The sequence below is a fragment of the Mirounga angustirostris genome, unplaced genomic scaffold (genome assembly GCF_029215605.1).
Source record: "Mirounga angustirostris isolate CCGP_5_RB_7025 unplaced genomic scaffold, mMirAng1.0.hap1 SCAF_12, whole genome shotgun sequence".
Classification (NCBI taxonomy): domain Eukaryota; kingdom Metazoa; phylum Chordata; class Mammalia; order Carnivora; family Phocidae; genus Mirounga; species Mirounga angustirostris.
In genome coordinates, this window is record NW_026991720.1 from 19417042 (window position 1) to 19430884 (window position 13843).

General features: G+C 38.8%; 2 protein-coding genes across 4 annotated transcripts in view; one reads left to right on the plus strand and one right to left on the minus strand.

Moving 5' to 3' along the window:
• EXOC4 (exocyst complex component 4) overlaps positions 1-13843 on the minus strand; it is a 738469-nt gene that overhangs the window by 580560 nt on the left and 144066 nt on the right. The gene's annotated exons all lie outside the window — the stretch shown is intronic.
• On the plus strand, positions 1264-1823 carry LOC123841732 (large ribosomal subunit protein eL21-like). Its single transcript, XM_045871259.3, has one exon. The coding sequence runs from the start codon at positions 1295-1297 to the stop codon at positions 1775-1777; it is 483 nt and encodes a 160-aa protein (XP_045727215.2). The 5' UTR covers positions 1264-1294; the 3' UTR covers positions 1778-1823.

Genomic DNA, 13843 nt, shown 5'->3' on the forward strand with positions numbered 1-13843 from the left:
AGCAGATGGGGAACACTTGACAACACTGAACTCAGACCAATCAGTAGGCCTGCATGATGGGAAGCTAAGTCTCTTAAGGGAATTCACTCACATACTTGAGGAGTCATTCACAATCATTATGGAAAGATCACAGAAAAATGGGGAAATAGAAGATTTGAAGGGAAAAAATTAGACAATGAAACATCCTATCAATCTTAAAATGGTTATGAAGAAAGAGGATGGCAAACATTAGTGGTAAAAGCCATGACATTTTCTGCCATGCAGACTGTGGGCTCCATGAAGCCAGAGACATTCTTCTTCCCTGTGTGACATTAACACCAAGTTTGGAGCAACCAGCAATTGATCACCAGGTAGCTGATTATGTATAAAGACAATGAGCTAGAAAGTGAATGGTACCAAACTTTTCCCTTTCTTCTGAGCAGAAAATTGCACCACAGAGGAGGTTACAGACCATTTTTTTCTCTTGCGTATGAAATAATATAATAGGAAAAGGTAGAATATGTGAACATCTGGTAGCCAATTAAATCATAAACCATGATCAGAATAAAACCCTAAACACTCTAGAAATATAAACAGAGTAAATTTGAGAAACCATAAAATAAAAGCAAAAGATGTACAATATATACCATAAATTCGAGCAAATATTCTCAGTACTTTCTTTATAAAGAAATCCTCTAAAATATTTGGAAAACATATTAAGCTTAAAGAGAGGCCAAAAGATAAACAGAAATCCTAAAATCTACCTTTACTATGTTCATTATAATTCAATGAATCACGGAATTGTCTCACACAGACATTCCAACCCATCCCCCATGAACGTCAAACACCCAAATACTCTTTTCAATTAATTTATCCTTAATTTATAAACAGGGCAGACAGGCAAATTTATATAAAGGCATATGCTTTCAGGAGGCTGACACTAAGCTAATGGGAAAAGATCTCAAACAGTTTTAAACAGAAGCAAAAAGACTAAATGCTACATTCCCCACAAGCTAAATTAAAAGGGGGAAGATTCCATCTTTGGGCATCTTTAGGTATCTCTTTATGTAGAGTATAGCGCATTCCATGCAATACATATTCATAACTACACACTGAATAAGCCAAGTTGAAAGCCACTGAACTCACATACAGGAAAGGTATACGACACTTAGGAAGGCTGCTTCCGTCATAGGTCAGTCCTAGCTGTCTGATCAGGTCCTCTACAGCCTTAAGGATTAGGCTAGCAGACTATCCCTTAAGAAATGAGTGATGTTTGCTTTTGGCCGGAACCGCCATCTTCCAGTAATTGGCCAAAATGACCAACACAAAGGGAAAGAGGAGAGGTACCCGCTATATGTTCTCTAGACCTTTTAGAAAACATGGAGTTGTTCCTTTGGCCACATACATGCGAATCTATAAGAAAGGTGATATTGTGGACATCAAGGGAATGGGCACTGTTCAAAAAGGAATGCCCCACAAATGTTACCATGGCAAAACTGGAAGAGTCTACAATGTTACTCAGCATGCTGTTGGCATTGTTGTAAACAAACATGTTAAGGGCAAGATTCTTGCCAAGAGAATTAATGTACGCATTGAGCATATTAAAAACTCAAAGAGCCAAGATAGCTTCCTGAAGCGTGTGAAGGAAAATGATCAGAAAAAGAAGGAAGCTAAAGAGAAAAGTACTTGGGTTCAACTGAAGCGCCAGCCTGCCCCACCCAGAGAAGCACACTCTGTGAGAACTAATGGAAAGGAGCCCGAACTGCTGGAACCCATTCCCTACGAATTCATGACATGATAAATGTAAAGAAAATAAAAGACCTCAAGACTGTAGAAAAAAAAAAAAAAAAGAAATGAGTGATGTTCGCCTTCTCTCAGGAAAAAGGAGATGAATAGGAAAAGGGTATCGGCCCTGATTACTGAGAAAGGGGGTTTCATCATTGATGAGTCTTTATGCCAAAAGAAGAGCAAAGGAGAAAACAGACCCAAAGGTACTATCATTTATATGAATACCGACAGCTCTGGCCTACAAAAGATAGCTAGAGTCAAATTCAAGACCTCACTCAGAGGGCCAAGCTCCGGGGGGCTGGATGGGGCAAGCACAGACGTACCAGCTGAGTGATCAGAGAGGGAGTACAAGGAAGGCCAGATCACTCTAGGTCTGACCCATGTCCTTTCCGGTTTGTCTAGATGCCAAGAAAAAAAAATCTCTCAAAAACAATCAAGCTGATGTAAGAGCACCGATCTCTTGAAATAACTGGCAAGAATAAATTCTAACTCCTTAAAACAAAGCAGAACAAAACACATGCAAAAAAAAAAAAAAAAAAAAGGCTGCTTAAGAAAATTCGAACACCCTTATTCTACCTCTAGGAATAAAAGATTGGCAAGAACAAATTAAGAGATTGTTTCTCTATGTTCACTGTTGTAGATAATGCTGCAACTGAAGTGTCCATCAACAAATGAATGGATTATAAAGATGTGAGGTGTGTGTAATACATGTATATATATACACATATACATACATGCATACACACACACAGTGGAATACTATTCAGCCATGAAAAAAGGGAAATCCTGCCATTTCCAATAGGCTTTGAGGGCATCATGCTAAGTGAATACAGGGAATCTTATATATACGTGGAGTCTTTAAAGAAAAAAAAGTCAAACTCATAAAAAGGACAGTAAAAAAGTGGTTGCAAAGGGCTAGAGAGGATTAAGAAAATAAGAAGAGGTTGGTAAAAGGGCCCAAACTTTTAGCCACAGACGAATAAGGTTGGAGGATCTAATATTTAAAAAATAAAATAAAATTTAAGAGCTAATTGGAAAAAAAAAATCTAACCAAGGGCTTGACTCAAAGGAAAGAAAAAAACTCAAGCACTTCAGGGTCAAAAGAAGCAAGTTTAGTTATCCACTTACTCATTCAACGGAATCCAGGTAGGACAGGAAGCAATGGCAGAAACTTTTACCTCACCCAGATACTTCTGGAAATGAACAAATTTCTAAATAATGAAGCATTTTCTCCAATAATGGATGTCCATGGAACATCTAAAACCCAAATGACAGACATACAGACGCATGTGACTAGGAGAGAGCATCCTATAATAAATGTGTTTTGAGTGTCATTGGACTGCTATCGTTAGCACAATATTACCTAATTTATCTGGTAACCTGGACCACTCGGAACTTAAAGAACAGGAAAGAAAGAGACATCTCAACAGGCAAAATTTACTTAGGTTACAAAATCCATAGTTCAGAGCTCAGGCACTTGATGCCAGCTGAGTGTTCTCTTGATTACGTATTCTACCTGCAATTCTAGCGACCTTGGTTCCTGCCTTCCAAGCTTATCCCACAGTTGTTAGGCAGCTTAGGAGGCACGAGGAACTTGTCTGAGACAGACATAATAAGCATCTAGATAGGATAACCTACCACCACACAGCAAGGGGAAAAAGACAAATGGCCTGAAAAGCAGACAAGTGAGACAGAAAGAAACGTAAGTCTGGGGCTGGTTTGAAGTGCGGACAACGACACCGTACAGGCCTCTGGAGGTGACAAGGGGACCTCTGACATGCCGCAACACATTCAATAAAGGGTAGTGTGCAGAGTTCAAATGAAGCATCAGTTCACCAGGTTCAAAATGATGGCCCTTCAAACCATCAAGGTAAGTCTCAATGTGCTCGGGATTTTGTGGCAAAAAGACCTGAAAGAGTTCAGAGCACATAACCCCAAAATAAGCCATTTTGGCATATTTTGAGTTAAAGCCACTTGAAAAACAGCAAATACAAGAAAAACACTCTGACCTTCCCTCTTCTTCTTAAGAGCAGGAGATGAAATTCCTCCATGAAAGATGTCCTCTCTAGACCAGAAGGAAAGTAACATGCTTACCATCAAGGACGAGAAGCTGGGAGTGAAAGAACTATACACAAATAGGTCTTGTTAAGATAACGCTCATCTTCCTAATTTAGCCTCCTCACATAGCTCAGTCACTTGTCCACAGTTGCCTTTGTTAAACCTAATATAACAAAGCAAGTAGGTTTCGCCATGTCTTTGAGCCTTTTTTTATGAGGGGCCCCAGGTCATAGAAAACTTACATGAAAAACATTTGTATGCCTTTCTCCTCTTAATCGTCTTTGTCCATTTTCAAACCCAGCCAGGGACCCTAAGAAGGTGAAGGAAAACTTTTTCCACTCCTATAGACCTAATGTGAGAAATATATTTTATAAACTTTTTCACTTAAAAATGTTAGAATACAACCTTTGGTCTTAAAGGAATGAGATTTTGCTTTCTGAAATATTAAGCTGCATTGAAAATCAGATTCCTAGACAGTGTGAAAGAAATTAGACATTACCAATCTTCTTTTTAGAGAAAATATGATACAATAGTTAAGCGTTTACTTACAATAAAGCAATCAGTCTCCATCAGAACTAAGATTTAGTTTAGATTTAGAGCCATTTAAGAAAAAAAAAAAAAAAAAAACCCAGTAAGGATAAAGCTTTAATTACAAAAACAAAGAGCCATATGGATCTGGCTATTATGACAGCACAATCCCGAGGTCTGTGAAATGCAACTCATTTCAGTCCTGGCACACAAGCCTTAAAAAAATGGTTAAACAAGCTCAAAGTATCTTTGAAGCATCGATGGTGCACTGGGTTTCCGATTTTTTCTGCACTGAATTAAAAGTTAATAGATGTTGCAGGCAGTTCCTCTACATTCCTTAATCTGCAACCCTCCAAACTCTAGGAAATAAAAGCAGCCCCTACCATCGCTTTGCAGTCTGGAGGGACAGCAAAATGACATGGTGGGGGAGCTTTGAAGTTTGTTAATAATAGAAAGGGAAATATACCATGAATGCCAGAGGGGGGAGCTCAGAGCAAAGGGAAAGATCATGTTTATAATGGGCAAGAAAGAAATTCTGAAAACCTTCTGAGCTTTCACATAATATCCTTTTTTCTTTTTTTAGTGTTCTCTTTTGAACGATGGGTTCCAATACCCTTTGAAATAAACAATCCCCCCCACCACCACCGCCATTTTTTCCTAGGTAGAGGGAAAATAAATAAAAGTACTGCCGACAGTAACCAGTTTAAACACTGGGCAGGTGTCTGAAACCTCTGCTTTAGGGAAGTCTCCAGCACACAGCCTCCCCTCTCTAATCAGTTTTGTTTGCAAATGAACCTACACAGAAGGATTGGCATCTAATGATGCTGGAGGCACAGTGAAGGAATTAGCCCAAGACAATCATTATTTTAAAGAGGTGTCTGGCTTCCCCCATTTTCCTTTATATGTTTACTTCTAAAGACAAAATGGAATTTTAATAGGCTCTTTCCATAATTAAAGAGACTATCTTTGTATATTCACTGCCCTTTTCACCACTAAGGAAATGCAATGACTTTACCAAAGAAAGGAGCCACTGGCCATTATCTTCTCCTAGAAACAACTTCCAAGTACAGACAGGTTTGCAGAGATAGCCAGGGTCAACCAAGCACCCTTCTTTCAGCTCTGAATTGTTAGTATTCCTTTTAACTGGGCTTTCAATCCTGAACAATTTTGTCAGTGACCAGAGACACAAAATTGGCGTTAAAATAGGTACAATCAAACAATAAGGTTTTTGATTCTATAGGGAAAGTTAAGGCTCCCAAATCGGTACATAAAGGAAATCTTCATAAGGAAACAGCATCCCTTTGTATCTGTTAGCTAATGCCACAACAATACTGAGTAACAAACCACATTAAAAACTCAACAACATAACAATAAGCATTTCTTTCTTGATCACATATATGCTGGTTATCTGGGATTTGGCAAAAGACCAAATCCAAATGCACAAGCGCATTTCAAGCCCTTGCTAGTGGCATTATCTGCTGATGCCACTGGTCGTGGTAGGTGACATGTCCGAGACCAGTGTCAATGGAAGGAGGAAGTATCCTCTCACAGAGACAGGGGTGGAGATGGGGTTAAGGAATGACTATTTGCTGAACAGTCTACCACATCCTCAGATACAGGCTGCTGGAGGTTTTTGTTGTTGTTTACCCACACCTGGTATCCTGCTGTTAATGGAATACAAAAAGGTCTCCTCACTACATCATCTTGGTGAAAGAGACCTAATTTTATAAGCTTCCATTTAGAGGATCACTAGAAAATAAGAACAGAGGGGGAGAAAACCTTTAGAATTGAATTATATTGTATTTCTGAGTATAAATGGACATGATTAGGAATTTTATAGCACCTCAGTAATCCGTTAACTAATAAATTGTCTACCTTACACCAGCATCAACAATCTTTTATACAATTTTAGCTTGACATAGAAATATCCTTCTAGGCAACAAAATTACAAAGAACAGAGAAGGTAGAAAAGATCATGCCAAGGTTTCCAACTTGGATAATGTAAGCAATAGCGGTGGCACTGGCAAAGACTGGAAAGCACTTAACAGATTTATAGCAATTATTAACAAATCTTTACAGTAAATAACATTATAAGATAATTTTTTTTAAAAGATTTTATTTATTTATTTGAGAGAGAGAATGAGATAGAGAGAGAGCATGAGAGGGGGGAGAGTCAGAGGGAGAAGCAGACTCCCCGCTGAGCAGGGAGCCCGATGTGGGACTCGATCCCGGGACTCCAGGATCATGACCTGAGCTGAGGGCAGTCGCTTAACCAACTGAGCCACCCAGGCGCCCACATTATAAGATAATTTTAAATCTTTTTTTTTTTTTAAGAGTTTTATTTATTTATCTGACACAGAGGGAGAGAGAGAGAGAGCACAAGCAGGGGGAGGCAGAGCGAAATGGAGAAGCAGGCTCCCAGCCGAGCAGGGAGCCCGACACGGGGCTCGATCCCAAGACCCCGGGATCACGACCTGAGCCAAAAGCAGACGCTTAACTAACCGAGCCACCCAGGCGCCCCTATAAGATAATTTTAAAAGCCTCTGATTGTCCACATACATTTAGGAGTTAACTTGTCAACCACATAACCAGTTAATTCCTACTGGGAACAAGATGTGGGATGGAGATAGACTGGAGTGTGTGTGTGCGTGTGTGTGTGTGTGTTGAATGTATGTATCTAAGTATGCGTGCACAGACATATAACAAAACGTGATTAGGACAGGCCAACGAACCCCAGGTTCATTGACACTGACAACTACTGAATGCCTACTATGTGTCCCATACAGTATCTCACAAAAGCCACACTGTGAGGAATTACTATTATCCATGATTTATAAATGAGTAAAGTGAGCCTTGGTGAAGTTCTGTGATTTAAACAAGATTACTCAGGGGTAAGTGTATGCCTTCAGCTCAGGTCATGATCCTGAGGTCCTGGGATGGAGTCCCTAGCCCAGTGTCAGGCTCCCTGCTCAGCGGACAGTCCCTTTCCCTCTCCCTCTCCCTCTGCCCCTCCTCCCACTCACACACTCTCCCTCTCTTTTGCTCTTACTCTTGATGTCTCTCAAATAAATGAATCTTTAGATAAAATAAAATAAAATACAATGAAATGAAATAAAATAAAACAAGATTACTCAACAAGTTAGTCACAGAGCCAGAATTTAAACATAAATCTTCTAAATAAAAGCCTATTTTCCCCCTCTACCACCCCATGCTAATCCCTAAAAATGCTTTTACTTCTTACCTTAGCCAAAAGGCAGATTTTTAAAATATTTTCCCAATCTCAATGCCCAACACTACATGAATGGAGTAAACCAGAAACACAATTATTACCTTAACGGCCTTATAATGCTCCCTAGGAGATGTCCCACAGATATCGACAAATATAACCAGAGTTCGGGAATCTGTTAAACCTCTTACTCTAATACCAGGTATCAATCAACTGGTGACAAGTTACAAAAAGGAGAAAATCTCAATACTTTCAAGTAACGTCTTCAGATTCTGCTTCCTGGAATGAGTTTTAACTGAAGTAATTGAACTGTTTCCCATAAAGCCTTATAAAATAAAGACTTTTTTGTCAAAAGGAAGTGAAATGTATACTCTTTGTATTCAAAGGCTCTAGATTTCTACCTACACTCTATAGCTTTTGCACAGTGATTCTCAACTTCATTAAGGGTCCAGTCTATAAACCTATCCTTCATGGCACACAACTCCACTTAACATGCAAATGTGGCTCCTTCAAGAACACTGCCTCAGACACAGGGTAATCTATGCTTACTTACGCTATGCTACATTTAACTTATACATATATTACTCCGGAAGAGCAGAGTAGGGAGGAAAGGCTGATAAAGTGGATTCCTCCATCCACAAGGGTGATTAGGAAAGAAAAGAATACTAGTAAATAGAGAGCAAACCTCCATTAACTTGTCTCACTTTTAGATAATTAGTTGTGAATTTTGTAAGGCAAGTGACTCATAAGGGAGGGTGCAAATTTATTGTCTTCTACAATCTAATAATCTTGGCAGCTATGAAAGTTATCTATTTATTGATGGGCAACTGTAATTTATCTTCCCTAGGTAAAATGCAGTTATTTAAATGTTTTTCTCCTTTTATGAACACTGGCCTCAGCAGTAAACATGTAAATGACTTCACAAGAACAAAAACATTCATTAAATGTCAATAAAGCCCAAAGCAAAGCTATAAACTGTCAGAAAATGCTATAGGAGGTCAGCGAGGTCAGCGATGGACCACCAAGCTAAGACAGAGGAGTGAATTCAAGAAGACTGTGAGGCTAAGAGCTGGGCAAGGAAATCAGGACCAAGGATTCTAGCTGTTGCTCTGCCATTAAGTCTGTGTGTGACCTTTAGAAAGTCACCTGATCTCTTTAGGCATAATTTTCCTCATTAAAAAACAGAGGAGTTGGATTATATTCATTTATTCAGAAAACATTTACTGAGCACCTACTCTTTTACAGCACTGACCTAGGTGGAGTGGATACAGCAGTGACCAAAACAGACAAGGTACTGGATCACAGGGACCTTCCATTCCAATGGGAAGATGGATTCATTAGAAACCCTCCAGCTCTAAAATTCTGTGACCATTCAAAGCTTCAGGTCATAACTCATTCCAGTAAACATGATGTTCCAAAAGGCAGGAAACAAATGGTAAACTTATTTTTAACAGTATGTCAGTTACATTTCAAACAATATGCCCAATTTGGTGGGAATATAACATGGTGCAGCCAATTTGGCAGTTTGGCAGTTCCTGAAAAAGTTAAACAGAGTTACCATATGGCCTCAAAATTCCATTCCTAGGTATACTCAAATTCTAAATACATCTTCACATAAGAAATTGTACATGAATGTTCACAGCAGCATTATTCAAAATAGCCAAAAGTGGAAACAATCCAGAAATGCCTCAACTTACCAATGGATACATCAAATGTCCACACAAAGGAGTATTATTAGGAAATGAAAAGGAATGGTGTACTGCTACATGCAATAAAATGGATGAACCTGAAAAGCATGATGCTAAGTGAAAGGAGTTAGTCACAAAAGATTATGTATTATACCATCCCATTTACATGAAATGTTCAAAATAGGTAAATCCATAGAGAGAAAGTAGATTGAAGGTTGCCAAAAGGCTAAGAAGGAGGAATGGGAGGGAACTGCTAATGGTGAGTTACTGCTGATGACTAGGCTCCTTTTTAGGGTGGTGAACATGTTCTGGGACTAGGTAGTGATGAGGGATGCATAACCTTGTGAATATACTAAAAACTACTGAATTGTACACCTACCAAACTACTGAATTGTAACTACTGAATTGTACACTTCAAAATGATGAATTTTATAGGACGTGGACTCTATCTCAAGTTTCTTAATCTTGAAAACTAAAACAATTATGGAAAAATACTGATCCCAAAAGGTAATAAAATCAAAGTGGCATATTGAAATAAAAAGTAGATGATTTGCTAGTGAAATATTTACAGTATTCAGATTAAATTTCAAAGTAAATTTTACACTTGGCTCATTATTTTAGGTCCAAGGCAAACACTGTTAAAGTCAATTAAAAGATATGAAAAGCCATGTTTCTATCAGTTCTCTATCAAATATTCTAAGTCTTCATTGTTCTAGTACGCTTGCACCTAAATCAATATACTCCCTATTTCTCCTTCCTCATTGTTTTTTTTTTGTAGTTTTTAATTTTATTATATTATGTTAGTCACCATACAATACATCATTAGTTTTTGATGTAGTGATCCACGATCCATTGTTTTCGTATAACACCCAGTGCTCCATGCAGTACGTGCCCTCCTTAATACCCATCACCGGGCTAACCCATCCCCCCTCCCCCCTCCCCTCTTGAACCCTGTTTGTTTCTCAGGTCCATAGTCTCTCATGGTTCATCTCCCCCTCCAATTCCACCCCACCTCCATTTTTCCCTTCCTTCTCCTAATGTCCTCCATGTTATTCCTTATGTTCCACAAATAAGTGAAACCATAGGATAATTGACTTTCTCTGCTTGACTTATTTCGCTTAGCATAATCTCCTCCAGTCCCACTCATGTTGATGTAAAAGTTGGGTATTCATCCTTTCTGATGGCTGAGTAATATTCCATTGTATATATGGACCACATCTTCTTTATCCATTCATCTGTTGAAGGGCATCTCGGCTCTTTCCACAGTTTGGATATTGCAGACACTGCTGCTATGAACATTGGGGTGCATAGGGCCCTTCTTTTCACTACATCTGTGTCTTTGGGGTAAATACCCAGGAGTGCAATTGCTGGGTCATAGGGTAGCTCTATTTTTAAATTTTTGAGGAACCTCCACACTGTTTTCCAAAGTGGCTGTACCAACTTGCATTCCCACCAACAGTGTAAGAGGGTTCCCCTTTCTCCACAACCTCTCCAACATTTGTTGTTTCTTTCCCTGTCCATTTTGGCCATTCTAACTGGTGTAAGGTGGTATCTCAGTGTGGGTTTTGATTTGGATTTCCCTGATGGCTAATGATGATGAACATTTTTTCGTGTGTCCGTTAGCCATTTGTATGTCTTCTTCAGAGAAGTGTCTGTTCATCTCTTCTGCCCACTTTTTGACTTGATTATTTGTTTTTTGGGTGTTGAGTTTGAGAAGTTCTTTATAGATCTTGGATACCAGCCCCTTATCTGTAGTGTCATTTGCAAATATCTTCTCCCATTCTGTGGGTTGCCTCTTTGTTTTGTTGACTGTTTCCTTTGCTGTGCAGAAGCTTTTTATCTTGATGAAGTCCCAAAAGTTCATTTTTGCTTTTGTTTCCCTAGCTTTTGGAGATGTATCTTGAAAGAAGTTGCTGTGGCCGATGTCAAAGAAGTTACTGCCTATGTTCTCCTCTAGGATTTTGATGGATTCCTGTCTCACATTGAGATCTTTCATCCATTTTGAGTTTATCTTTGTGAGTGGTGTTAGAGAATGGTCAAGTTTCATTCTTCTGCATGTGGCTGTCCAATTTTCCCAGCACCATTTATTGAAGAGACTTTTTTCCATTGCATGTTTTTTCCTGCTTTGTCAAAGATTATTTGGCCACAGAGTTGAGGGTCCATATCTGGGTTCTCTATTCTGTTCCACTGGTCTGTATGTCTGTTTTTGTGCCAGTACCATGCTGTCTTGGTGATGATCATTGCTTTGTAATATAGCTTGAAATCGGGCAACGTGATGCCCCCAGCTTTGTTTTTCTTTTTCAACATCTCCTTGGTGATTCGGGGTCTTTTCTGATTCCATACAAATTTTAGGATTATTTGTTCCAGCACTTTGAAAAATGTCATTGGAATTTTGATTGGGATGGCATTGAAGGTATAGATTGCTCTGGGTAGCATAGATATTTTAACAATGTTTATTCTTCCGACCCATGAGCATGGAATATTTTTCCATCTTTTTGTGTCTTCTTCAATTTCTTTCATGAGTGTTTTGTAGTTCCTAGAATATAGATCCTTTACCTCTTTGGTTCAGTTTATTCCGAGGTATCTTATAGTTTTTGGTGCTATTGTAAATGGAATCGTTTCTTCAATTTCTCTTTCTACAGTTGCGTTGTTAGTGTATAAGAAAGCAACTGATTTCTGTGCATTGATTTTGTATCCTGCCACATTACTGAATTGCTGGATGAGTTCTAGTAATTTGGGGGTGGAGTCTTTTGGGTTTTCCACATAAAGTATCATGTCGTCTGCGAAAAGAGAGAGTTTGACTTCTTCTTTGCCAATTTGAATACCTTTTATTTCTTTTTGTTGTCTGATTGCTGTTGCTAGGACTTCTAGTACTATGTTGAACAAGAGTGGTGAGACTGGGCACCCTTGACGTGTTCCTGATCTTAAGGGAAAGGCTCTCAGCTTTTCCCCATTGAGGATGATATTCGCTGTGGGTTTTTCATAGATGGATTTTATGAGCTTGAGGAACGTTCCCTCTATCCCTATACTCTGGAGAGTTTTAATCAGGAAAGGATGTTGTATTTTGTCAAATGCTTTTTCTGCATCAATTGAGAGGACCATATGGTTCTTCTCCCTCCTCTTATTAATGTGTTCTATCACACTGATTGATTTGCGAATGTTGAACCACCCTTGCATCCCGGGGATAAATCCCACTTGGTCGTGGTGGATGATCCTTTTAATGTATTTTTGGATCCTATTAGCTAGGATTTTGTTGAGGATTTTGGAATCCATATTCATCAGGGATATTGGTCTGAAATTCTCCTTTTTGATGGGGTCTTTGCCTGGTTTGGGGATTAAGGTAATGCTGGCCTCATAGAATGAGTTTGGAAGTTTTCCTTCTGTTTCTAGTTTTTGAAACAGCTTCAGTAGAATAGGTATTATTTCTTCTTTGAATGTTTGGTAGAATTCCCCAGGGAATCCATCAGGCCCTGGACTCTTGTTTTTTGGGAGGTTTTTGATCACTGCTTCAATCTCGTTACTGGTTATTGGCCTATTCAGGTTGTCAATTTCTTCCTGTTTCAGTCTTGGCAGCTTATAGGTTTCCAGGAAGGCCTCCATTTCATCCAGATTGCTCAGTTTATTGGCATATAGTTGTTGATAATAATTTCTAATAATTGTTTCTATTTCCTTGGTGTTAGTCGTGATCTCTCCCCTTTCATTCATAATTTTATTAATTTGGGTCCTTTCTCTCTTCTTTTGGATAAGTCTGGCCAGTGGTTTATCAATCTTATTAATTCTTTCGAAGAACCAACTTCTAGTTTCGTTGATCTGATCTACTGTGTTTCTGGTTTCTAATTCATTGATTTCTGCTCTAATTTTAATTATTTATCTTCTAATGCGTGGCTTAGGCGTCGTTTGTTGCTTTTTCTCTAGTTCTTTAAGGTGTAGAGTTAGTTGGTGAATTCGGGATTTTTCTATTTTTTTGAGTGAGGCTTGGATGGCTATGTATTTCCCCCTTAGGACCGCCTTTGCAGTATCCCATAGGTTTTGGACCGATGTGTTTTTGTTCTCATTGATTTCCATGAATTGTTTAAGTTCTTCTTTGATTTCTTGGTTGACCCAAACATTCTTGAGCAGAGTGGTCTTTTTAGCTTCCAAGTGTTTGAATTTCTGCCAAATTTTTTCTTGTGATTGAGTTCCAGTTTTAGAGCATTGCGGTCTGAGAATACATAGGGAATAATCTCAATCTTTTGGTATCGGTTGAGACCTGATTTGTGACCCAGTATATGGTCTATTCTGGAGAAAGTTCCATGTGCGCTCGAGAAGAATGAGTATTCTGTTGTTTTAGGGTGGAATGTTCTGTAAATATCTATGAGGTCCATCTGGTCCAATGTATCATTCAAAGCTCTTGTTTCCTTGTTGATTTTCTGCTTAGATGATCTGTCCATTGCTGAGAGTGGAGTATTGAGGTCTCCTACAATAAACATATTGTTATCAAAATGACTCTTTATTTTGGTTAACAGTTGGCTTATGTAGATGGCTGCTCCCATGTTGGGGGCACAGATATTTACAATTGTTAGATCTTCTTGTTGGA